This window comes from Apostichopus japonicus, chromosome 17, assembly GCF_037975245.1.
Source record: "Apostichopus japonicus isolate 1M-3 chromosome 17, ASM3797524v1, whole genome shotgun sequence".
Lineage (NCBI taxonomy): Eukaryota > Metazoa > Echinodermata > Holothuroidea > Aspidochirotida > Stichopodidae > Apostichopus > Apostichopus japonicus.
In genome coordinates this window covers 27,754,068-27,782,012 of record NC_092577.1, presented here as the reverse complement: position 1 = coordinate 27,782,012, position 27,945 = coordinate 27,754,068, and the positions used below count along the sequence as shown (strand labels likewise).

General features: G+C 38.4%; 1 protein-coding gene and 2 long non-coding RNA genes across 3 annotated transcripts; 2 read left to right on the top strand and 1 right to left on the bottom strand.

The window, feature by feature from the left end:
* Nucleotides 1-1,854: 1,854 nt before the first annotated feature.
* Nucleotides 1,855-27,945, bottom strand: LOC139985021 (uncharacterized). The gene is made up of 7 exons (XR_011799255.1): nucleotides 27,825-27,945; nucleotides 7,170-7,257; nucleotides 5,702-5,725; nucleotides 4,977-4,994; nucleotides 4,052-4,075; nucleotides 3,640-3,657; nucleotides 1,855-1,886 (listed from the first exon to the last, which is right to left on the bottom strand). It is a non-coding gene; the product is annotated as an uncharacterized lncRNA (long non-coding RNA).
* Nucleotides 7,774-24,125, top strand: LOC139984421 (uncharacterized). Its single transcript, XR_011799077.1, has 5 exons — nucleotides 7,774-8,195; nucleotides 19,099-19,181; nucleotides 19,746-19,908; nucleotides 22,528-22,616; nucleotides 23,846-24,125. It is a non-coding gene; the product is annotated as an uncharacterized lncRNA (long non-coding RNA).
* LOC139984420 (uncharacterized) lies at nucleotides 8,655-11,756 on the top strand. Its single transcript, XM_071998332.1, has 2 exons — nucleotides 8,655-8,801; nucleotides 10,404-11,756. The coding sequence occupies exon 2, from the start codon at nucleotides 10,818-10,820 to the stop codon at nucleotides 11,751-11,753; it is 936 nt and encodes a 311-aa protein (XP_071854433.1). The 5' UTR covers nucleotides 8,655-8,801; nucleotides 10,404-10,817; the 3' UTR covers nucleotides 11,754-11,756.

The window sequence follows — 27,945 nt, the reverse complement described above, 5'->3', positions numbered from 1 at the left end:
ACCTTTAAGCCATGGTCTGCTTGTCAATATTTAGGGAAAGGGCATTAAACCACACCATATGTAGAGGATGATGTGACGAATTTTACAATAGTACAGATTTAGGTGTTTAGGGTTAAGGACAAAGGTCAACTGAGATCAAAGGTCAATTTGGTGTAACGATAGCAACCAAATGCATTCAGAAATAACCCAACAATCACTTCTGTCATGGAGGAGATGGGATTTGTAACTCCATGGATTGCCCTCTTGTTTCTTTTTCTTTTTTTGACTTGACCTGAAATCGAAATGAGTTCATGAGGAAACGAAATAATTACATGATATTTTCGAGCGCATCATTTGTTATGGGTAGAGAATGGTATGGTTCTTTTGTAATAACGTGGCTGTAACGAATATTTGGCGATGGAATTCAAGTGAAGCGATAACAAGAAACCTCGCCTTCAGCAAGAGGTCCGAGTCAGCGTGTAAAAAACACAGTTCTAGATTACATTCTAGTCTACATTGCTACAACTTTAAATGGGTTAAAAAAATTAACAGTTTCAACCAGTTTGCTAGAAAGGAAAATCAAATCTAATAACAATAAGAGCTACTTATTACGATGCGCAATGTTTGGTGTCTTATATTACTTCCGCACTAACTTTGGAATTCCTCGTTTTTCACCTTGTGATATCATTACAACACGTGAATATGTATGTCGGACGTTTCATGTCGATCAGTTAAGAAGAAATATGTTTCTATTTTCAGAAAACTTGTCGGAGCAACGCTTTACTACTTCGTCAGTCTTTGGAACCAAAGCGGCTTACTACCATCCTGAATACACTACAATGCAAAAAAGGAGAAACTAATACCATTTACTATCTACTGGCAACTCTCACATCACTATGAGATTACAAACTTGCTCCGCCTGACACGATTGATGTCTCTCAGAAGGAAACTGTTATGACTTCATCATCGGGATTGTACATCCTAAGTCTGCATCTCCATCAGCTAATACTGTTGGTGTGATTATGCGTTTACTCTTCGGATCACGTAGAAAATGAAACTAATTGTTTGTTTAATCCTAAAATACACCATAAACACTTAACAAATATAAATTAGTTTCATTTTAATGTTTCTTTTACGGAGTATATATGTCTGAATCAATTAATTACAATGCAAATTAGTTAAAACACTGTGTATGTGCTATTGTCTTTCATCGTTGAAAGCAAATAAAGCTTTACGGTAGCAATCGTCAATGGAAAGATTTTCTACCGAATAAAACGGTTCAAGTAAGCCCTAAAAAATGTATGGTTTTGATTTAATATCAATGGGCAACTTCCATAACAAACAATCTAACTTTCTAAGTGTCACTTTCATCACTTTTAAGAATGCAGTGCCGTCGTACTATCGTTACAATGGATGAAAGCACCATTGGATAGAACTGAAAAAAAGACATAATACTAAGTAACCTACCACAACCACCTGGACGTGTAACGAAGGCCGCAATGAAAAGAACAAATGTTTTACAGTTTAATCGTTATTGTTAGAGTTACAATAAGCAACATTTAGCTAAGACTTGTGGAAACAATGGACTGATTTCACAGGTGTAATGTGTATGCCAAGTACGTTAAGGACATATGTGGTTAAGATGCTACTAGAGTACGACGGTGCTACGTGATAGGGACTACACAAGTTAAGTATTATCAAAAATCATGTACAATGACGAATTTTAGTTCAAGTGGTACAATGACAAAGGTTGTTTTGTTCAGTGCGTGCTTCATTAATGTAGGGTGTAACATTTACAAATGTTCATGATGGGTGTTTGCAATATTGTGTCGGGGACTGCTGTCTTTAATATTTAACTTTAAGTAACATGTGATTACCCATGCATGGTCCGCATTCTTCTATCAATTCTGTAAAGGCCAAATTAAAGAAGTGTTAGATAATAATCATCATGACCACCACCACCATCATCATCATCATCATCATCATCATCATCATCATCATCATCATCATCATCATCATCATCATCATCATCATCATCATCATCATCATCACCATCACCACCATCATCATCATCATCATCATCATCATCATCATCATCATCATCTACATCGTCTACATCATCATCATCATCATCATCACCCATCACCATCACCACCATCACCATCAGCATCAGCATCATCATCATCATCATCACCATCATCATCATCATCATCATCATCATCATCATCATCATCATCATCATCATCATCATCATCATCATCATCATCACCATCACCATCACCATCACCATCACCATCACCATCACCATCATCATCATCATCATCATCACCATCATCACCATCATCACCATCATCATCATCATCATCATCATCATCATCATCATCATCATCATCATCATCATCATCATCATCATCATCCTGTATGTAAATGGTCAATTTTGGAGAAATGACTTCTGAAGCCTGTCTGCTCGGGTGACTGATTTTTATCCAATTTCTTTGTTATTCTATTGGTTATGATTCTGGTGAGGAGTTTGTACGTGTGAGACAGGCTGATCGGTCTGTAGTTCTTGAGGTTCTTTGTGTCACTTTTTTTATGAAGGATGGATTACGTCAGCATTTTGCCAGCATAGTGGTATGTTTGACTGTCTGATGAATTTGTAGAACAGCTTAGTCATCTCTTGGATCACTCTATCACCACCACATTTGATGATGTCTGCTGTTAGGTCATCCGGAGCTTTGCCATTTTTTTTAAAGCATGACAAACTTCACACGATGTGATTTCTTCAATATGGTCTTCGGTTTCACTAGTTAATTTTTCAGGGATTTCTTTCCAACTGTTGTAGAGATCTTTGTAGTTGCAATTGTTTCTTTCTTTCCTTCTAACTTCACTGAGTCCAAACAAGTCCTATTTTATGTTATTTTCAGTTCATTTTCCAGTTCTTCAAGTTTGTCAACAGTTCTAAGTGTTCTTGCATTAATTGTACAAATAAATAGTTCCTTTAAGAAAGCTACTGTTTGCCTAGAGATTCTTAGCACCCATGCTCCTTTAGCTTTCTGGCTGCTGTCAGTGCTTTGAGCTGCAGTGCTGCTGGGGACTGGGAGCCTTTTATTTGGTTGTACTGTCATGTGTTGAGGAGGATTAGACCGTAATACGCTGGTCTAGTGCAGGTTGGCAAGCTCAGGTGTTTTAGGAGGCACCTTCTCCTTTGGGTGGCCATTGACTCCCTATAGAGTTCCTCTGCCATTTGTCAGGTCTTGTTCAAAATCCTGCTGGATGCCCAATCACCCTCCTAACTGGCAAGCCAGTGGGGGAGCCGCTTTAGTCGCCGACCATCCGGCCATAGAACATGTAGTACCGATTTACTTGTTATCAGTAGCAGGTATCATCATCATCATCATCATCATCATCATCATCATCATCATCATCATCATCATCTACATCATCTACAACATCATCATCATCGTGAAAATCATCATCATTATCATTATCATAATCATCATCATCATCATCATCATCATCTACATCATCATCATCATCTCCATCATCATCTACATCATCATCATCATCATCATCATCATCATCATCGTGAAAATCATCATCATTATCATTATCATTATCATTGTCATCATCATTATCATTATCATCATCGTCGTCATATACCTTTACACCTGCTGGGATCTGCGAGAACCACCAAAGAGAAAAAAGTAAGAGTACATTAATAGAACATTATATTTGCCAATTACGGTTTTAGGACACTTATTTAAATACTTCTTAATTTTTGGTTTATCGCTCGTATCGTAAATAATATGCACACAAATATTAGATTTGTCAAGAATCTAATGTCTTTATACTTAACCTGTGAGGATGTGTTAACAATTATCCAGGAATGAAATTTGCCTTCTAAACATAATATTGAAGGAATATCATATTTATATGCATGGCGTGAAAGTAGATCAAATCTTTCGGATGGTTACTTATTTTCTTTTGTTTTTCAATTATTTAACCATGTACTTTCAAATGATAAGATAAATAGTTATACTAATAATAACATCATTAAAAATACTTTACGCACTCAAGTCACAGACTTGGTAGATGTCTGTCCGAATCAAGAGAAATAATCAAGAAGATAAACATTAACCCTGAAACCATAAAAAACAGTACTGTTTTGAAACATTTTTAAGTTGTATCACATTATCTATTGGAGAGTGGTTGGATGGGGTTAAAAAAAGGGGGGGGGAGGGAAGAAAGTATACAATTTGCATGAAGCTTTCAAGTTTAAGCGTGGTTGCGAATTAAAGGCTAATTGGTATTCGATATATATTGCTTCTGCAACACACCCTGCCACACACAGCGAGCACAAGGTATTGTTTGGTGACCGACCGACCGACCGACCGACCGACCGACCGACCGACCGACCGACCGACCGACCGACCGACCGACCGACCGACCGACCGACCGACCGACCGACCGACCGACCGACCGACCGACCGACCGACCGACCGACCGACTGTTTGTCATACTGAATGTAACAAATTATACACTGTTTAAATACACGATTATTTCCAACGTGACAATGTCATATTGGTAAAGTCACACTGAACCTATGATTACTTTAGGCAAAATTGACATCGTTATTATGTTATAGAAGAAGAAAAGAAAAAGTTTGAGAGATAACAACTTTTTTCCAAGCTATTGCAGATGTCAGAATATTCAAATGCTCATTCTCTGGAGGTCCTTTAATGCTAAATTGATAATGACGTAGGCAGAGCATGTCTTAATCTTAAGGTGAATCCATTGTATTATAAACTCTGATCGTCCCACGAGAGCATGTTGTTTTGACTTTATACAAACATGAGTGCCCATGGTCATGTTATTTGCCGTATGTTTTCCTTTTAGTGCGTTTCAACAATCTGCAACCTATCAATGAACCATGTGCCTAAAGTCATTCTTTGAAACGAAGAAAGGACTGCAAGTTCAAGCAATTAATATCAACATACCGCATACGTCACGAGAATCTGTAGACAGTTGTAACATCAGGGGAAAGGGAATGTTTGAAGTCACCGTAAGACTATTGTTAGGCTATACAATTATACAATCTCATTGCTAATATAATTCAGTACACAAATTAATGTCATTATATGATATCCGACAGTAATTTGCACACAAGGCAACAAATATTTTTTGATTTTCATTGACTTATAGAAATGACAAGCTAATTATTGTGAGTTCATACTGTTCGCGGGGAAGAATAACAATAAGGTAAAATAGTAACTGTGCAGTTGTACGTAGGTTATATCATAGGTAACGCATATATGTAAAGGTTGCCCATGTTATTGCTATATACCAGTCTACGGTGGACACAATTAACAAGTGTGGTATACATTTTACATATATGTTGTAACACAGCATTAGACACTTTGCAAGCACCTCTACCACAAATTCTACTTTTGCATTTTTTTCCATTAAAAAACCGGTCAAAACAGTTCTTTTGGAATACGTTTTGTTTTCTATTCTTCGTCAAAATTTTAACTTCCAACTGTCCTGATTTATTTACAAACGGATTTAGGAAGGGAAAATAATGTACGAGTGAATCTTTTATTGACAAGAAGTGCACTTCTCATCGATTAACAGGAGCCTTTTGTGTATTGTCTATTTAAAAATGGCGTTGGATGGGGTGAGGTGAAATACCATGATTGAAAGAGATTAAAGATAACATACGCACTTTTTAGGCAGCTTAATGGGAACTCTGTTAGGATCAATATATAAAAGTATATATATAGAATAATTGTAACAGTTTTCCTTTTCAAATATTTCATTCTCTTGATAATTACTTTCGCGCTATCATGCATGTTATTGTTTATCTCTTTCCGCCACCTCATAGCTGCGAGATACTGTTGTAACGGTTCTACGGTTCAAACAGAAAATGGCATTTTTCACACTCAAATTACTGATGCAACGCTATCATCATATTTTTAATATATTCATACTTTATTGCCCCCCCCCAACCAAAAATATAAAGTATTTTACAATAATCCTCAACTAAACAGTTAATGACAATAGCAATTTTCGAACCAACTTTTACATGCAACATAGGTTAGGCTACTCATATTTGCTATGGAAGTGTGGTAGGTCTAGCGTATACGTGTTAAAAATGACACACACTTACACACGCGCACACACTCTCCGCCTGCATGAATGCATAGGAAACGATTATCATCGAAACCAAAAGCAGGTATCTGGTCATTACGCGTATACCAATATGGCCGAAAAACTCAAACCAACGTGCGATATTGGATTATGAAAGTTTACATTATATTAAAACTCATGATGGCACGTGATCAATGGAAAACAAAGGTCAAAGTAGGTCAGATTCATGCAAGGCAGAATTTGGAGAACTACTTCTAATTTCGTTAACCCCAACCGTGATGTCTCTGGTTATAAGATGTAGTGCCTAAGTGAGTATTGATCAATAAAGGTCAAGGGGTAATTTGGTTAAGTTTCTTCGCGAATCAAAAAGGGCGAATATGTGTAACAAATGCCTCTTAAATCTGAAATGAGTATTGAGGTGGCTGAAGTTGAAGTACCCATGTAGGAAGTATTGACTGTTTGAAATAATTGTTTAACTTAACTTTTAGAGCGAATTAATTTAACATAAAAATCTGAAAGTTCATGAGGTCAGTGAATTTCAAGACCCATGTATCGCACACTTGGTGATTGTATGACGATCCATGTGCCCCCAGATTGAAATGTTCGTATACCAATTGTGGTCTTCAACTCTTTGGATTACATACTTCTTGACACCTTTTAAAATGATGAGGATGCAAGGAATACCCTAATTAAAAATGAGCAATAGCATCCGCCATCCCCAGCTCACTCCTCCCATTCACTTCCATCCCTCCATCTTCGGCCTGTCTCCACCTCTTTCTATATCTCTCTGCATCTCTCTCTCCACCTAGCGCGCTCCCTGTCTCTCAAATATTTTTACATATTACTTCGTTTTCTGAATAGGAACAACTTTGTGTGCATAGTTAGTAGAAGAGCACCACATAATGCTTATCTTAAAGGCTCGTATACAATTTTCAAGTTTTAAACATCGACGTTTCAATGCCATGTAACCAACGTTAAGTGCGCGAAGACGGTATTTATGTAAACATTATAAATTTATAAAGAAGATTAAGAGATTTACTTACTTATGCATTCAAGTGCATAGCAGCCAGTCAGTGTAATCCACAAGAACGCGTACAGTTTCATGATTGGTATGTCGAATGGTATGTCGACCTGTAGACCAATATTATATAATAAAAGAAAAGTGATAGAGAGTCAGTACCAAGAAACTGGAGAGGAGAAATGTCTACAAAAAATATAATTATTAACCAATTCTACAGATTACTCATTGCAGATTAAGCAATAAATATGAGAAAAAATATCCACTTCATATTGAAACAAACATATACATGATGCATATTAATTTGTCAAAGAATCGAAAGCCACATAATTTTACATAAAAGCAAAGAAGATATTACTAGTATGCCACAACTTTTTCTACAGAAAGATGAGACACGGGGAATCTGTGGGATGTGAATGTGTATCTGATGTGTGTGTGGGTCCATGTCTAGGCCTCACAAGTGGTTACATTGGAGAAAGGAGGAACATTTCTGTCACCATTTGTCAAACAATAGCAAACAATAGCCATGGTTTGTCCAGATAGAGGGTTAAATCAGGGAACATTTTGTAGATACAATCATTAATTTATTCATATAGATGCAATGTTTCTCTCTGCACCACTCTTTCACTCTAAACACAATCTAGTCAAGCGAGGCTAAAGTCTAGTCATATCGACTGGTTTACGTTAGTCAACGATTATCCCGCCATAATCTTGGTAGAGATGCCTTCACGACTAACCCAAAAGGTCGCCTGACCAGAACATAATGGTCACAGTTCTATTTTAATCTGGTCCTACAATAAATGTCAGCACTGGGACGAAACTCACTAGTCAATCAGGTTGATATATTCGTCATATGAAAAAGCGCGGGAAAATATTAACAATTGTAGCGCCACGGTACGGCCTACCGTACTGCACTGAACTATAGTACATTGTACACATACGTACACGACGAGCAAGGAACGTACAGCAGGGAGTTAGCAGCCAGACGGTTACGGTACGAAAAATCAAAAAAATATTATCATCCAGTGATATTGTCAGTAACCATTGCAAGGTTAGTATATTAGACCAGTTTTCTTTGGGCCTTTGGCCAGTGTCGTTTGTTAGTCACTTAAAAAGTATATAGTATATTAGACCATAAAGTGTGTATTTTCGATTATTCCAACTTGTGTACGAACAAGCTAAGATCTAGGTCCTAGGCTAGGCCTATCATGCAGTAGCTATAGGCGAATTGCCTAACGTTAAACCTAATGACGTTAAGCTGCCTTGTAGTTGTAGTAGTTGTACAGCACAGTTTATCGTAACAGAAGGCCTCCGTATATTTACAGTATCATGGTGGCCCCGGTATTCACGCGTTTCTCATGTTTGCAATGGATAATTTCTTTACAAAATAACAAACCTAAATTAAACTTAATATTTATAATCTGTATTAGAAACTTTAGCCTTAGGGGGATAGGACCTTGGCTATATTATTCTTGAAATATTTTAGGGGGATAAATTCACAGCAGTGTTTGTGTAGGGATGTGGCTTAAACACCCTTCAATTAGGGGAGGAGCTTAGAGCTCTGCATCCTGTCATGTGACCCTGTTTGCCCCTCTTTTTACCATCTCTGTCCTGCCATGCTCTCTCTCTTGTTCTTGCTCTGATTGAGTGCAGACGTGTAAGTTTCCTCTGCCTTTTAAACGTACCTTTTTTCAGTTCTGTTAAATTCCGCGGCTATTTCTGCCAGGAATGTAGGGTAAATACTTATTTTTACTTTGTATTCATGTGTTTTCTGCAAATTGACTATATTTTCTTTGGTAATAATGCAGGGAAAATCCTCTGAAAGATCGTTAATTCATCTACCTGTTAGGATAGCCTTCAGTGGGTGGTGTCAATAGGATTGGGACACACAGTATACATATGTGATTTGTGACATTAGGCTTGAAATTTATGATTTCGTCTGAATACTTGTGATTCATATTTATATCGGGCTTTTAAGATCATGGATAAATTTAATATGTCAAGGAACCATTGTTATGGAAGAGTTATCATTTTAACATTCTAAATAACGCTGCTACCGCTAGGTCAGGTTTCCCCACCGTTGCGTTATATTTAATCGTGGTTAGGCGCCCTCTTTCTTTCTCTTCTTGGTGTTGACTCATCCAAAATGGCCGCGCCCTCGATAGTCAGGCTAGAGTGTGTGGGATAGCTGGATATCTAAATATTTTTAGTTGTTTTGTTCCTGAAAAGCAGAGGATTAATATTTTATTGATTATTAAAAGCTTATTGGTTATAAGCAATGGGATCTGGGATTTGAACTGTATTTTTGATGGTGCTGATCATTATTTGTTGGCTTCTACCATAAAGCTTTGGCCCAGGCTTTCCCATGCCCCAGGGCCGTTATTATACTTTGTATCCTCCTTACTTTGCCATTTTCACATCCATGTTATCTGGGCTTCACTAGGATAGTCTTGAGATAGTCTTAAGATTATATATGTATTTATGGTGTATGAATTCTCCAAGTATGATGTTTTATGACATTTTTTTAGGATTTCTTGTATTGTGACCTTGACACGGTCATGCTACAGTAGTTTGGTGTCTCTGTAATATTGAGATTATGTGTTTACTGGAAGTATATTCTTCAACCCCTTTTTCTGATGTTATCGTTTTGGCTGACCTTCACTGGTTGTCCGAAGGGTAACTAAGTTGGGTTTCACAAGATGTTGCCGTATTGGCTGACCTTTACTGGTTGTCCAAGGGGTAATTTAGTTGTGTTAGTAAGATTAGTTTGTTTTCCCTCCACATATGTCATATGAATTGCCTTGTCAAATTCAGTTGGGTTATTTTGTTGTTGCCTTGCACTAGTACTCTAAATTAAGAGTGGAGATTTCATCCCTGTATCTTGGCTTGACCTTGAGCTAGGCTCAAGTATGATGTTTAGGGATCTCCATTGTATTTGGCTCTGGATCTGCCTTAACTGTGCAACCAGACCTGGATATGGGTAAATTTGCATGGAGAGAATACTCTTCAAGTGGTGTTATTTGGAGATCTGCTAAAATGTCGGAATCTAATTGTTTTGTTTGATGTTTACTTTAAATAGTACTTCATTGAGGTTAAATTACCAAAAACAACTTTCCCTTATTGGTACAATCAGCCTTGAATTACTTTAAATAGTAAGTGTGCATAAAATAACATTAATATGTATTATGTCAGGATTGTTGATTGGAATTTGTTGTTGTCAGATGCTGATATGTTTTCCTCTTATCTGTTGTTTTTCCAGGTGCTAGAGTAAAGGTCACATTTAAGTAGTTTCCACCGCCCTTTTATGTTGATTTAAATTGCATATAAAAAGAAAGTGTAATTCATCTGTTTTTCATCTATTCATATCTTGAGTAAAAGATATCTTTGTCATATTACTGGCCTGATACCCAGTAATTCTGCTTGGACCCTTAATAAACATCAACTAGTGAAATTCAAATTGCTTTGTTTTTGTTTTATTAATGCTGTGGGGTTGACTAGTTGGCTCAGTGGCATTACAATTGGTAGTACGAGTGGGGTTCAGGCAGCTGTGTACCTAAAGTGACCAATTTATTAAATTTTTCAAACCAAAAAAAAAAAAAAAATTCTGTAAGGGCGGTGGAAACGAAAATAAAAGGACTTACCCTGTTGATGACCTTGACTATTGATTGGGACAATGACTGAAATGGAAGCCATGCAGAAGCGGTTGGATGCTCTATCTACCAAGTTAGCTGACACCCAGGAATCGGTGAGGAAGCAAGGAAACGTGTATCTTCTCCCCAAGGATAAGAAAGTAAAAATTTTCAGTGGGTCAAGCCACAACTCCTTGGCTGTCAATGAGTTTGTAGAGGACATTGAAAATGCAATAAAGTTGAGGCACCTGGAGGGTGAGAACGCTGCCCATTTTATTCTGGCTCATTTGGAGGGGCCCGCACGACAAGAACTGAAACACAGAGGTGTTGCAATTTCTAAAGACCCACAAAAGATAACTGAAGTCCTTGTGGAAACGTTTGGGGAGAAAAAGGACCTTGGAAAGGTAATGCGGGGCATATGCAATCGGGTCCAAAAAGAGGACGAGTCTATTACTGATTTCGCCTATGCCCTAATGACACTGGCAGACAAATTAACTGATTTAAGCGGTGGGCCAGATAAGGACCAAACCCTTAAAGAGCAATTTCGAGATGGTCTTAAAGATGGCAGCTTACGGAGAGAGATCAAAAGGCTTCTGAAAGATAAGCCAAGCACCTCTTTTATTGATCTTCGAGACTGGGCATTGGACATGGCGGAGGATGAGAATGGTATTCATCGACCCCAGAAAACGCGTAAAGTCGGGCAGTATGCCGTGGAAGCCACCCATGATGTTTCAGAAGCCCTGCTGGTCCTGTCCTCAGTTGTAAAGAGCCAGACGGACGTTTTGGAAGCGATCCAAAAACAGCAAACCGATTTTCAGACCCGCTTAGAAATAGTAGAGAAGGGTAGGAGCTACCACCGTACTCCACGAAACAGACAGAACCGGGACATCTCACAAGTGGAATGTTATCGTTGCCATGAGAGGGGCCATTTTGCCAACCAATGCAATGGTGCCAGAACCAATTCTAGTCAGGAAAACTAGAAACACCCAGCCCCAAGAGTCCAGGTCTGGGTGTGAATCAGGTTGGTAAGAAGGGCTCAACCTCTGTAGGTTCTAATATTGTTGGTAGTTGTCCTACAGTAGTTGTAAGGTTGGGAGTTGGAGAGGTCAGAGCAGTTGTGGACACTGGGTCCCAGGTCACAACCATATCCAAACATGTATTCGATCAGTGTTTTCCTAACGTAATATTAAGTGACCTAGGCTGGTTGACCTTAACCTCAGCCAATGGAGCAAGGATACCCTATCAAGGTTATTTTGAGACTGACATTTGCGTCTCTGGTGTTGTAGTACCGGGTCGGGGGATTTTGGTCCTGAAAGATTCAGCGTCTTCTCCCATGCTTGTCGGCATGAACGTGTTACAAGAGTTGCCCCCTGAAGTGGTTGTGCGGCAATTAAAATTGCCCCGGCATGTTTGTCTAGATAGGACTAATATTTGTAATATCAAGGGTATCGCCCGAGTCGCTGGGAACGATTGTGTGTGGATCCCAGCACAAGCAAGTTGCCTGGTCAAAGTGACTTGTGGCAGGTTAACAGCTGGTTTAGAAGTTCTTGTGGAACCTTGTGAGAATTTGCCCAGAGGCCTTGTAGCTACTCCTGCTCTTATTTGTATTCCCCGTGGCAATGTTTCACTATTAATCAGCAATTCTAGTGATGAAGATATTTCCTTAAGACCTAAAACTCCATTAGGTAGATTTCATTCTGTGGTGTCGGTCAATGATGGAAGTGTAGCAGTTAACAATGTAAATGTAGATAATGACGCTACTATCACCCATGATTTTTTCAATGATTTTGATCAGTATTTGGGTAGTGACCTTAATGCGGAACAACTAAAGGAAGCTAAGAGTGTTTTATTAGCTAATAGTGACGTGTTCGCTGCATCTGATAGTGATTTGGGTTTCACAGGCACTGTAAGACATAAGATTAAGACTGTGGATGAGGTTCCTGTGAAACAACCATACCGACGAATACCCCCATCGCAATTTGAACCAGTTCGGGACCACATTAGAAAGTTGTTGGAGAGCGGGGTGATCATTGAGAGTGCTAGTCCCTATGCATCCCCAATTGTGATTGTGCGCAAGTCGAATGGAGATTTGCGGCTATGTGTGGATTATAGAAAGTTAAACGAGAAAACTGTAAAAGATGCCCACCCAATCCCACGCATAGACGAATCGTTAGATTCCCTTCATGGAACGAAATGGTTCTCTACTATCGATCTCCTGTCTGGCTACCATCAGGTGGCCATGGATGAGGCTGATCAACACAAAACGAGTTTTACAACTCCGTTTGGGCTTTACGAGTATACGAGGATGCCATTCGGGCTATGTAACGCCCCTGGTACTTTCCAAAGATTAATGCAAGCATGCCTTGGTGACATGTTCTTTTATTCAGTGTTATGTTATTTAGATGACATTCTTGTGTACTCAAGCACTTTCTCTGATCATCTTGCTCGCCTTCAAACAGTATTTGATAGGTTACGGAAGTTTGGCCTCAAGATAAAACTAAAGAAATGTTCTTTCTTTAAGACCAAGGTCAGTTATCTAGGTCATGAGGTTTCTAGTGAGGGAGTTAGGGCAGACCCGAGTAAGACTGAGGCAGTAAAAGAATGGCCTAAGCCAACAAAAGTCAAAGAACTGAGATCCTTTCTGGGTTTTTGTTCATTCTACAGACGATTTGTTAAGGGTTTCTCTCAAATTGCTAAACCCTTGCATGCTTTGGTATCTACTTGTATCCAGCACCAGAAAGATGGTGTTAAATTTAATTTTTCATGTATGTGGTCAGATGACCATCAAGTAGCTTTCGAGACTTTGAGGACTAGACTGTGTGAACCTCCCGTGTTAGCATTCCCCGACTATTCTCTCCCATTTGAACTTGAGGTTGATGCATCCTTTGATGGATTAGGGGCAGTACTTTTTCAGCGACAAGAGGGAACTCGCAGGGTTATATGCTACGCTAGTAGAACCCTTAGAGGGGCAGAAAAGAATATGGAAAACTATTCAAGCTTTAAGTTAGAGTTTTTGGGTTTGAAGTGGGCTGTCACAGAAAAGCTTAGGGATTACCTGTTGGGAAATAAGTTTATTGTCTTTACAGACAACAATCCCTTGGCCCACTTAAATTCTGCCAAGTTGGGTGCCACGGAACAAAGATGGGTTGGGGCTCTTGCCAGCTTTGATTTTGAAATCCGTTACAAACCGGGTTGCCGCAACCAAGCCGCAGATGGGTTGTCTCGTAGGCTCAATGGTATAGACGTTAGAGATAGTTCATTTAGTGAAGTGTGCACTAAGGTACAGGGGACAACTGTGATACCCTCTCCAATTCATTCTATGTTTAATGATGTAGATTTATCTGAGGTTGAGGTTGAAACTTTGACTTGTGCTATTGGTGTATTGCCTGGTTATTCGGTCCCTCAAATGAGAGACTTTCAACAAAAGGACTCTGCTTTGGTTAGAATCAGACAATATATGGAACAACCAACCATGACCAAACTTGCATGTGATTCAGTTAAAGTAAAATTATTTTTAAGACAGTTCACTAAGTTACAGATCAAAAATGGTCTTATGTACAGAGTAACTAAGGATGGTGAAGTATGGCAATTGTTGTTGCCTGAAGTGTTAATCCCTGATGTATTGTATGCTTGCCATGATCAAACTGGGCATCAAGGTGTGAAACGTACTTTAAGTTTAATTCGTGACAGATGCTATTGGCCAAGAATGACTAAGGATATTACGTTGTATTGTGTAAATTGTGATCAGTGTACCAGGGCTAAAAACCAACCAAGAGTAAGAGAGCCTATTGAGAACTTAACTGCAACCAGGCCAAATGAGATTTTAGCTGTGGATTTTACTATCTTAGAGAAAGATGCTAATCGTTATGAAAATGTACTGGTTATGACTGATATATTTTCTAAATTCACCCAGGCTGTAGCCACGAAGGATCAAACGGCCGAGAGCACTGCTCAAGCATTGATCAGCCACTGGTTCAACCGGTATGGTGTGCCCAAACGGTTACACTCTGATCAGGGCAGGAACTTTCAGTCCGCTTTGGTCCGACAACTGTGTAAGATATATGATATTAAGCAAACCCGTACCACTCCCTATCACCCTGAAGGGAACGGCCAGGCCGAGAGGTTTAACAGAACTCTCCATGACCTCTTGAGAACTCTTTCTGAGAAAAAGAGACGTAACTGGTCTAGGCATTTGCCTGAGGTATTGTATTCCTACAATGCGACTCCACATGCTTCGACTGGGTACACACCTTTCTTTTTGATGTTTGGAAGAAATCCCAGACTTCCAATCGATTTCCTTCTAGCTGAAAGTGCTGCAGAGGCAATCGAAACTGAAAACCCTGTGGTAGATTGGGTTAATTCTCATGCTGAAGCTTTGAGATATGCTTACCAAAAAGCAGGGGAGAATGTGGCCAAAGAGGGTGATAGGAGGAAGCGATACTGTAATAAGGGTGCTCACACTAAACCTTTAACTATTGGTAGTCATGTGTATTTAAGGGCTCACCCCAAGGGTAGGTGTAAAATAGCCCATAAGTGGGGATCAAAGGTTTTCAAGGTTGTTGACCACCCGGGTAATAAGGCGATTTATACGGTGGAACCTTTTGATGGTAGCGGTCCTCAAAAAGTTGTGAGGAGAAGGGAGATATGTCCCTGCCCAGTGGTACAACCATACAAAGGAGTTCCACTGCCAAAACGCAATGGTAACCGACCAAAACAACCAGCAATTCCTAGAGTATCGCCATATGAAACAGGCAGCTCGAGTGACTCTGATTTTGACAGAGTGGTAATAATTCCAAACTATTGTTCTGAGTCTGGCAGTTCGGGACCCTACAGTCCCAGCTCTGGGGACACATCTTCTAGTTCTGATGACTCAAGTTCCGATGGTTCAGAGTCTCCACCAGGGTTCCGTAGGAGTAGTCGGGCCACTAAAGGTCTCCATAGCAATTTGTATCATGAACCTAAATCTGTCGTTCCTGGTACTTCCTGTTCTGCTATGAATTTAGGATCTGAGTTAGAGCACCTCAGAATTCAGAGCAGATTGTTGTTAGACAGAGCCACTGCCATTCAGTCAGAGTTGTAGGTGTTAAGTTTTATTATGTTAAGTGGTATCTACATGTTGAATGTAGAATAAGTTTTCATATTTATAGTTTAATTAGTTCCATGTTAGGTAGTTTGGGGTCAAACTTACTGTCAAGCAGGGGAGAGTGTAGGGATGTGGCTTAAACACCCTTCAATTAGGGGAGGAGCTTAGAGCTCTGCATCCTGTCATGTGACCCTGTTTGCCCCTCTTTTTACCATCTCTGTCCTGCCATGCTCTCTCTCTTGTTCTTGCTCTGATTGAGTGCAGACGTGTAAGTTTCCTCTGCCTTTTAAACGTACCTTTTTTCAGTTCTGTTAAATTCCGCGGCTATTTCTGCCAGGAATGTAGGGTAAATACTTATTTTTACTTTGTATTCATGTGTTTTCTGCAAATTGACTATATTTTCTTTGGTAATAATGCAGGGAAAATCCTCTGAAAGATCGTTAATTCATCTACCTGTTAGGATAGCCTTCAGTGGGTGGTGTCAATAGGATTGGGACACACAGTATACATATGTGATTTGTGACATTAGGCTTGAAATTTATGATTTCGTCTGAATACTTGTGATTCATATTTATATCGGGCTTTTAAGATCATGGATAAATTTAATATGTCAAGGAACCATTGTTATGGAAGAGTTATCATTTTAACATTCTAAATAACGCTGCTACCGCTAGGTCAGGTTTCCCCACCGTTGCGTTATATTTAATCGTGGTTAGGCGCCCTCTTTCTTTCTCTTCTTGGTGTTGACTCATCCAAAATGGCCGCGCCCTCGATAGTCAGGCTAGAGTGTGTGGGATAGCTGGATATCTAAATATTTTTAGTTGTTTTGTTCCTGAAAAGCAGAGGATTAATATTTTATTGATTATTAAAAGCTTATTGGTTATAAGCAATGGGATCTGGGATTTGAACTGTATTTTTGATGGTGCTGATCATTATTTGTTGGCTTCTACCATAAAGCTTTGGCCCAGGCTTTCCCATGCCCCAGGGCCGTTATTATACTTTGTATCCTCCTTACTTTGCCATTTTCACATCCATGTTATCTGGGCTTCACTAGGATAGTCTTGAGATAGTCTTAAGATTATATATGTATTTATGGTGTATGAATTCTCCAAGTATGATGTTTTATGACATTTTTTTAGGATTTCTTGTATTGTGACCTTGACACGGTCATGCTACAGTAGTTTGGTGTCTCTGTAATATTGAGATTATGTGTTTACTGGAAGTATATTCTTCAACCCCTTTTTCTGATGTTATCGTTTTGGCTGACCTTCACTGGTTGTCCGAAGGGTAACTAAGTTGGGTTTCACAAGATGTTGCCGTATTGGCTGACCTTTACTGGTTGTCCAAGGGGTAATTTAGTTGTGTTAGTAAGATTAGTTTGTTTTCCCTCCACATATGTCATATGAATTGCCTTGTCAAATTCAGTTGGGTTATTTTGTTGTTGCCTTGCACTAGTACTCTAAATTAAGAGTGGAGATTTCATCCCTGTATCTTGGCTTGACCTTGAGCTAGGCTCAAGTATGATGTTTAGGGATCTCCATTGTATTTGGCTCTGGATCTGCCTTAACTGTGCAACCAGACCTGGATATGGGTAAATTTGCATGGAGAGAATACTCTTCAAGTGGTGTTATTTGGAGATCTGCTAAAATGTCGGGATCTAATTGTTTTGTTTGATGTTTACTTTAAATAGTACTTCATTGAGGTTAAATTACCAAAAACAACTTTCCCTTATTGGTACAATCAGCCTTGAATTACTTTAAATAGTAAGTGTGCATAAAATAACATTAATATGTATTATGTCAGGATTGTTGATTGGAATTTGTTGTTGTCAGATGCTGATATGTTTTCCTCTTATCTGTTGTTTTTCCAGGTGCTAGAGTAAAGGTCACATTTAAGTAGTTTCCACCGCCCTTTTATGTTGATTTAAATTGCATATAAAAAGAAAGTGTAATTCATCTGTTTTTCATCTATTCATATCTTGAGTAAAAGATATCTTTGTCATATTACTGGCCTGATACCCAGTAATTCTGCTTGGACCCTTAATAAACATCAACTAGTGAAATTCAAATTGCTTTGTTTTTGTTTTATTAATGCTGTGGGGTTGACTAGTTGGCTCAGTGGCATTACATTTGTCCTGCACTTTCAGGGGGGACATAGCCTAGGCTTAGGTCCTAGGCCATATTATTTATACCTAGATTAGGTTTGAGTTAAGGATTAGCCTCCAATTAGGGTCACCCTAAGATAACGAATTAACTAGAATAGTGTGTATGGGATTGTGTAGTTGCGTGCGAAACTGTTACACTAAATAAGCTGATTATTCCTAGGGCCCTATAGCCCCCCCCCCCCCAGGCCTAGCCCTAAATAGTTTTTATAAAATACAGAGGCTAGGCCTATGTTTCATACGAAACATCAACTGAACATGACGCCAATCTTTTATTACCAGTTTGTCCACTGACCATCCTATCCAACAATCCCGTTAACAATTCACAGGAGAATACACTCCCCCTTCCAAAATAAACATTGGGGACCTTGGAGCAATCTAACAGCCTATTGCTGCCACAGCTGTGTCATATCAATTTATAGGCCTAGTTGTATAGATGGGGAATATTTCTGGACAATTGCACTGACTTGTCCGGAATTTTTGGCTAAAATTTGTTATATATTCTAGCGACAGTTTTTTCTGCTATTTTTTAAGTTTGTACAAAACAGTTCCGATTCAGGACAAAGGTGGGTGGGTGTTTAATTTGTTGTAGCTGTTTGTAGGGAGTCATATAGCCTTGAACTAGGCTTTTTTCAAGATGGAATATTCCTCGCTTTACCTGTGGTACCGTGAACCGCAGTTGATCCCCCTAGGCTAACCCTAATTCCATTGGAAATAAAATAGGACATCTTTTACGGGGTGTTTCATTCAACTTTTTGAAAATACTACAATTTCAAACATAAATGTATTTGGTTATCATTGTACACTTGACAAATGAAAATGTAGCTACCATAGCGGATTGATTAATGTTTGCACATGTTTCTTTTCCATACAGGTATCAAATGCATTCAGGCTTCTGTATCACTGCATAGTAATTTCACTTCCATTTCTACTGTACATTTTAGTAATGGGATGTGATTAAATAGTTGAATTGTGACTGGTATCGTACCGTACATGTTTACCCACATGCTGTACAAAATATGCACATGAACATTAGGGATGTGAACAAATAACAAAAGTTGTATGTCTATCACATTGGCAGATAGACGTCGTTTAATTGTGGAAGAGGATGCTACTAGCGAAGTGGTTAAGAAAGTCTATCCTTGGCTATTTGAAGATGAAGAGGTACTGTATGAATATGTCTTTGTAGATATTATTTATTATACAGTAGTCTGCGTAAAAGTAAAATTCAATCTTGTGGTTTCAAAAGTTATGGACATTTGAATATATTCACTTTATGCCCACCACTTGTTCGAACCACGACTTTGTTTTTCAAAAATCAATTCAAGACAGTGTTGTGCTAAGCAGCGCGATTGCAGGATTCCCACACTTTTTTTGCTGATACCGCTATTGGGAATTGGGATGTTCCCCCTTTAAAAGAAACCATTTTGTTTTATTCTGAGCTAGAGCCCGATCTATACCTTTATCAGCAAGATCACTCCGCAAAACCTCATGTCCTCATCCCAAGACTTGGGGAGCCTACTGCTCCTACATTGACCAGCTACAGTAGTCTCTCTCTACTTCTTTACCAATTCGCATCTTCCATCCCTTTCGACATGTCTAAACCATCTCAGTCTACGTCTCTGAACATAATCCCGAATATGTGTTAGTCCTAAGCGATCTCTTAACTTCTCAGTTGAATTTACCATATGTACTGTATAATATCTAATTGATCTCATTTAACCATAGATACTACTTGAATTAAAGCGACTTGAAGGAAAGACGACAATGGCACAGTTGCTTGGTGAAGGGCTTTCCAAGTATGGAGATGCCATAATCCGCTGCACTTTGAAGATGAAGCATCCCACTGTCATAGATACATCCATGGAGAAGGACGAGGGTGCCTGTTAAGGTACATTAGTAACAATTCAATCTGTAATTCACTATTCAAGTGATCATCACCCAGGTATGTGCTGGGTCTTCAAAATGGACTACGAGCAAAGTCTGAGGCAGGGGTGGATGCAAAATATGTCTTGGTAAGGGGGTATAACCATTCAGATGTATGGTAGTGAAAAATAAACACCTTCATTAGACATTAACGTTTGTCGTCTTGCATCATACAGTCTGAGGAAAATAGGGCGCATCCGTACATACTCAGACTGTGGTAGCACTAAAAGGCTAGTGCACGCATTTGTCTCTTCACATCTTGACTCTTGCAACAGACTCATTTATGGACTGCCAAATAAGCTCCAGCGTTGTACGAGCTGCCAGGTTGGTTACCTTATCTAGGAAGTGTGAACACATAACCCCCATCCTTGTAAATCTCCACTGGTTACAAGTGAAGAAGCGTATCATGTGTAAGTTAATGCTTTTGACCTACAAAATATTAAATAAACTTGCTCCATACTATCTATGTAAACTTCTCAATATCAATGAACCCGTACATATTCTCAGGTCAAATGCTGCTACAACACTTATTGTACAAATGTCAGCACCATTACTTACGGTGAGAGTTCTTTTTTCAGCAGCTGCTAAACTCTGAAACCAACTACCACCACATGTTTGAAATGCTAAATCTATATGTAAATTTAGGACCTTGTTAAGACTTACTAGCAGAGGGTTGTGTGATTTTAAATCATGCTGATTTAAATCAGTGGTTTTTTTTAAATCACTGATTTAAATCACTTTTCTAATTCTTGGCAGGAAAAGTTGAATTTGTGGTAAGCATATTCTCTGAAATCAAGCAGTTCCTTATAAAATAGAGTCTCAATCAAGTATCAAAGCAATTTCAGTAAATCTGGGGGGGGGGGGGGTTGTATTTTCAGGGAGAAAAATCCTTGTCACATACACCGGTATGGCATGAGGCCTATCATGCTTAAACAAATTGAACAATTCTAGAAATTGCCTGCTAGAATCCCCTCAGAGTTCAGTTAAGTTCAGTAGAATAAGGATCAGGATGGACCCTGTGAAAGACCCTGTACCACAGATAACCCAGACTGCCAGATATGATCATGGATGAACACAATCAAGTGCTCAGATGATAACGAGACAGGCTGTGTATTGACGGTAGATTGCATAAATTATGGCTGTGAAGTACTTCATTTGGTACAAACAAGGGTCTGTGTTCAACAAAGGGAAATTGGTACAGTATCATGGGCCCCTTAGTGGAGGGGATATAGGGCCTAATTTTGAAATTATATTCAAGACTGCTGACTTCCCTTGATTGTCCCGAAATCAAATTAAATCATTGGGCTGACTGCTCGTATGTGATATGGGTGGGTATAGATGTTTTTGGAAGATTTAGGTAACATTTGAGAGGAAATTGAACTTTTGATTATTGCAAAATTTATTCGATTATTAAAAAAAAAAAAAAAAAATCAACTCTGAATTAGCATTTATATTTGCAATATGGGTAATGTTTTGTATAATTATATTTTTTCTGTGTGCAGTGCATTGCAGCATTGTGGTCTTGGACGGAATGCCCTATATAAAAACGTTTTATTAATATTAAGGTTATTATAACATGTTTGAAGTTATGGATATGGATATAGAATGTCTATTCTAATTTCCAAAAATATATTGTTCAATATGCAAATCCATGGGTGGAAGTAGGTGGTATGTGACAACCTGCCCCCACTTCCCCCTATATGCCTATATGTATTATAGGCTACACGATATGCAGTTTGATCCATTTATATGATGCAATGTTACATTGTTACAAGCTGAGTATATGGAAATCTAGTCTACTTACTCTACTTTGGAAACAAGAGGCATTTCAATTTATCACTGTCTGCATATTCTCAAATAATATCTTCCTTGTTCAACTTTCACACTAGTTCATGCTCTGTTGCCAGCTGAATCCTGAGGTTCAAATTTTCATGTGTCAATCTGCTTGCTAGTCTGCTCTCTATTATCTTCATTTTACTGAAGACCTCAGAATATGGTATATGGTTGTTAATTCAGGGAAAACATGTTCTCGGACTTCAGGAATCTGTAGGTATCAATGAAACCTATCTGCTTTGGGTCCAAGATACGAGTTTGACAACTGATACATATTCTTGACAAATGGAGCAACTCTTTCAATACAATCTCAGTATTTGATATTTTTCCATTAATGTTTCTATATTTTGCTTCAAATGTTCCTTATCAGTTATCATTGTCTTGAATCCCTCATTTTTTATGGCCCATGCCAGTAGGGGCCCACGACAAATAACTGAACAATTGGCATAACTTAAAGATGCTTGCTTGGGTTCAGCTCATACTTGATATTACTTAGCTAAGTAGCCTAGACCTTATCAAATGATACAAATATCTTTGCTGAAAATAAGACCTGTGATGTATTTAGTACTCTACTTTAATATTATCACCTAAGCAATTTATCGAGTATTGAGTATTGCTCTCCGGACTGCAGATGAGTGAATCTGTGATATTTTTGTCCTATCGATGTTACCAAATATGACATAATATCACTCTTCTGAAATGTCATGATGTTATGAGTGCTTTAACATTCTGTTGTTGATTTTTCTTTTAGAGTCTAGAATGCATGCAGCAATTCTGTCAGTTCCGACTCTACTGAATGAGAAGTTGGGTGCTATGATTGTATTTGCAGATGAGGATAGTGTAAGTACCCAATGTATTATTTAAATCAACAGTATGTAAACTATGGGTCAAGGCCATCAGAGGTGGTCTGATATTGTATGTTACAGTGTCGAGGGTTCATCATGATAGTGCCCTGGTAGTGTTTCCTTTGGGGTATTCAGCAATTTTAGGTCTGATGCCATATGGGCAATTTCAGGAAATAACTCAAAATTAATATTTTCCTACAGATTGTATGGTCACAATGCTTAAAGTTTAATTGTCACGATAATGTTTTGGTAGTGCTCCTTTGGGGTGTTTGGAATTTTAGGCCAAAGGTCATGTATGGGCCATATGGGCCATTTTGAACTCCTGAACTCCGCCTGAAATCACACAAAATGTTTCTTTTCCTATGAATTCTATGGTGCAGTGTTGAGCATTTTTCACAGTGGTACTTAGGTAGTGCCTCCTTTGGGTTTTTAGGATTTGGGGGCCTAAGTCACCTGTAGACCATATGGGACAATTTATGAAATCACTCAAAATGATACTTTTCATACAAATTTGCCCTAAAATTGGTTTAGCCCTAACATTTGTTGGGGCATCTTTTTTTTTTTTTTGGGGGGGGGGGCATTTTTTGGCATCCTTATTTCTGGGGGGCCTTGAAATATTTGGGCCCTGAAAACCTTCTGTCTGCAACAAAGGCCCGCACATCTGATCATTATTCCCTATCTAAATATCACATGTATGACCTGGGAGTGTTCATAGCTGTAAATATAGTAAGGACATCATCACAAAGGTAGAATAGACTAGTATGTATGTGATAACTGGAACAGAATGTTGGACAGATTTCAATCTGTAGTTGCAGTAACCATAACCCACTATGTATTTCCTGATCAGCCCCAAGTGTATTAAAATCATCTAGTGGAATGAATCCCTACCATGATGTAATTAGCTGTAACAAGATGTCATAACTCATGGCAAATATTCATTTCTCTCTAAAATACACGGAACCAGTGCACCATTTAGCTCTGTTGTTTTATTTATACTCTGCTATTATTTATATCATCAAAAATAGTATTACTTGTAGTGAATACGATGTACTGTAAATTGATTTGAAAAAATATTTAAGAAATTATTTATTTTGATTCCTTCGTTGGTGGAGTATATTTGTTTGTTGGTCACTCATGGCCATCATGGTGGATCAGCCACCCCTCCCATTTTCTGAAACTGGAAAGAGCTGTATATTGAATACATATACCTTAATATCTTTGCAGGTTACAGACTTGTCAGACGTGCCAGTTTATATCCAGGTGACAGAGGATGAAGGTGTTCCAGAGTACACTGTGATAGTGGAAACCTTGCAAGTAGCTACTTTGAAAAGTTTGTTCGCAGCCATGTGCAATTATTTGGCAGTGTTCTATGTCCTAAATATGGCATATGAGCCTTTGCTGAAGAAAACCCTTCAGTTTTAAAAAAAATCATTTTGAATGTTGATGATACTACACCGGCAGATAAATCAGTCAATAAAATTCTGGAGAAACTAAACATGCAAATCGCTAAAAATTGATGGCCTAATTACTGCTCCAGGCACCTACCATTTTTTGTACAGTTTTTTTGGCTCAAACTGTCACCACATTTATAACATAGAATACTGCCTATCAATTGCACTAGCATATATGAGTCAAAATAGGCTAAGGTGTTATAAAACTGTAACTAACTTGCAAATAATAAGTCATTGAAAATTTTTTCATGATCATTTGAGCTGTTGCGTGTGTTAGTTTTGACTTCCAAAATGTTGTTCTTTTTGGTTACGATGCTGAAGGCCGAGTAACCTATGCGATCAAGTTGGCGTGTGTGAGGGTGCGTTTGTTTTGCTATCTGACCGAGGACTTGAACAAAACAATTTCAGGTCCTTAGTTGTGATTTCTAAAGAATCACCACGTCCTCGGAAGAATTCTATTGTATGGGGTATTGTTAAGGTTAGGTTACGTGGATTTGAACAATGGAAAATACAATGGGGTCCTCAGTCTGAATGTAATGCAAACATGTGTGTATGGGTATGCGTTTGTTTTGCTATCTGACCGAGGACTTGAACAAAAGAATTTCAGGTCCTCGGTTGTGATTTCTAAAGAATCACCACGTCCTCGGAAGAATTCTATTGTATGGGGTATTGTTAATGTTACGGTACGTGGATTTGAACAATGGAAAATACAATGGGGTCGTCGGTCTGAACGAAACACAAACATGTATGTGTGTGTGTGTGTGATGTGACAGCTTGCTCGTAAACACGATATCTCAACAACGACACATTGGATCAATGTCATATTGGACTGGTGATGTGTGGATGGTCCCTTTTGTTTTTGTTCTCCATCACATGAATATTAATAAGTGGGTAGGGCTTAAAGTAAAATTCTTAAAATGTCAATATCTTCGCAACGGTATGTCCGATCTGCTTCATACTTGGTATGGTGATGTAAGTGGTTCATTGTCACATGACAATGGAATTTCATCTAATTAATATTCATGAGTAGGTGGGGCTTAATCCTTAATTGCTAGAAATAGCTTGTAAACCTGAAATCTTAGAAATTAAATGTTGAATTACTGTCATTTTGAATTAGTACATGCTCCATGATTAGTAGATGTTCCCTATTGTTTTTGTTGTTCATGACATGAATATTAATGAGTAGGCAGCAGTTAAAGTGAAATTCTTAAAATGTCAATAACTTTGCAACGGTATAACCGATCATCTCCATACTTTGTTGATTGGTGGTGGATAATAATAGTTACATTTTCATATGAAAATATCATGTAACCTCATTAATATTCATGTGTTTGTTGGCCATATAGCATTTGTTGTCCCTCATTCCTAAACTCCTGTCATTCGTCACGTTTGACATGTTTTCCTGGTTCCTGGGAGCTTGCTGATCTTATCTATATTTGTTTTGCTTTATAAAACCATGAAATTGGCTAGCCAGGCCATTAAAGGAGTAGTCCAGTGACAAATTAAACTGGACTGAAAAAAAGTGACCTTTGCAATTAAGTTGGCATATGTGTATGTTGTGATGAGTTGGCATGTTTGTATGTTTTGATCAAGTTTGCGTGTGGGTATGTGTGTATATGTATGTTGCATAAATAGCTGGCTCAGACAATTAAAGGGATAGTCTATAGTGAAAATAGTAAATGAAGTTAATAATCTGGTATTACTGTACATGTACCTATAGAGTATAGGGAAATCTTATGTGAGTGGGGTAGATTAATGTGTTGGTAGTAAGGTGTGAAACTGGTAAAATCTGATGGGTGTCAGGTGGGGGGGGGGTTGTCAGATGAGTAGGGTGATGTTGGGATCAGGGTTGTAGGATGGTAGGTGAGGCTGCAGGTGGTATGATGGTAAGGGTTCCGCTCTGGGTTGGGGATATGGGTTGTGTCGTATGATCCCCATGTGTTTGTCTGGAGAAGGGGTGTGGGGTGGTGAAATGCCTAGAGTCAACTATATCACTTTTTTTCAACTTTATATGTACATCAATAAAGGCATTAATTTTTGGTTTTGTTTACGATGGCCAGGTAATCTACAGTTTAGCATGTTTGCAAGTGTATGTATAATCTTAAAAACAATAAATTTAATTACTGTAAATGTATTGAATAACTTGTAGATATGCTACATTATCATTACATGGACCTCATTGTTTTTTGTTGTCCAGTACATGAATATGTGGGTGGGGCTTGTAATCAAATTCTTAAAATGTCGATATTTTTTCAAATATATGTCTGATCACCTTCATACTTGGTAGGTTGGTACAGTAGTGCTACAGGAAACTGAAATTTCATTTATATTCATGAGTGCAACTGACAACTTTATGTCTGATCAGCCTCAGTTTGGTTTCAGTTGTCTGGCAATAAGTACAATACAGGTATATAACAATAACAAATTCTGACTTATCTTATTTCATAAACTCTCATCGGCATCAGAACCACTAAACCTTTGGGTTTTCTGGTTCTTCAATTACTGATGAAATCAGACACTCTTTTGTACTTACTATTGAGGTGAAGCATATGTAGTGTTTAAGAGAAAATATAAAATGTGATTCCAAATTAATACACAAATTCTTGCTTTCTTTTTTTCATGTGAGAGGGCTTGATGGTCTAGCAGTGGTTAAGGCCCAATCAGGTTTTATATCCAAGAATTGTTCCCACCATTTAGCTCAACAGACAGCTTTGTACCTATAAGGGAGTTGTCGCAGGTTCGAATCTGTGGTGGGTCATATAAAACTAGTATAGAAAAACTACTTTTATCCATGGGCAAGACTAACTGGATTAGTCAAGTGACTGCTGGACTAATCATTTAGGTCGCTTGACAAAAGCCTGGTCGATAGAGCATTGTTGAAAGACTAGCAAAAACTGGTCATGTGACTAATTGAATAAGTCAATTGACATCTTGACTAATCGTTTAGGTCGCTTGACTAAAGCCTGGTCGATAGAGGCATAATTGAATGACTAGTAAAAACTGGTCATGTGACTAATTGAATTAGTCAACTGACATCTTGACTAATCGTTTAGGTCGCTTGACTAAAGACTGGTCGATAGAGGCATAATTGAATGACTAGTAAAAACTGGTCATGTGACCAGGTTTACTTAGTCATATGACCAGAACTATTTGGTCACTGGACCAAAAGTTAGTCAAGTGACTAGAATTAATTGGTCGATAGAAGCATTGTCTGGACTAATGTACTCTAGTCATCTTGACTAGATTATGTTTACAGTGTTCCACCTCATCCCCCGCCCCCACCTCTCCCTTCACCTCTCTCTCTCCACCTCTCCCTTCCTACTTCTCCTTTCACCTCTCTCTCTTTCCACTTCTCCATAAACCTCTCCCTTTACCTCTCCCTCCAAATTGTGCTCACGAAGACAGGTTGTTGTTTACACAGTGAAATTATCTTACTACATTCTTGATATTATCAACTCAACAAATGAATGAAGACCAACGTTTGTTGTTGATATAAAACAAAAGTGAGACATTATATTAACCATCGAAAATATTGAAATATATCATATTAAGTGCACAGTTTGTGTTTTAGATTAAACTGCCTATTTACTTCTTCCAATTCTTCATCAATTCTTGCGAAGCAAGATCAGTTTCCCCTCTTCCTAATATATGGAATGGGAATACTGAGATTATTAACTCCTCGAGTTGTTTAATAATTACCTTCTGTTGCCTAATTTTATTTAACCTATTAATTAATGTATTATTAAACTTACCGCAACTTAGTTTAGTTGAAGGAAAGTCACAATTTTGTTAATTCCAAAGTGTATTACGCAGTAAGGTTCTGTAAGTTTTGTGACCGTATCCTTGTTTTTACATAGACATCTACGATTACCA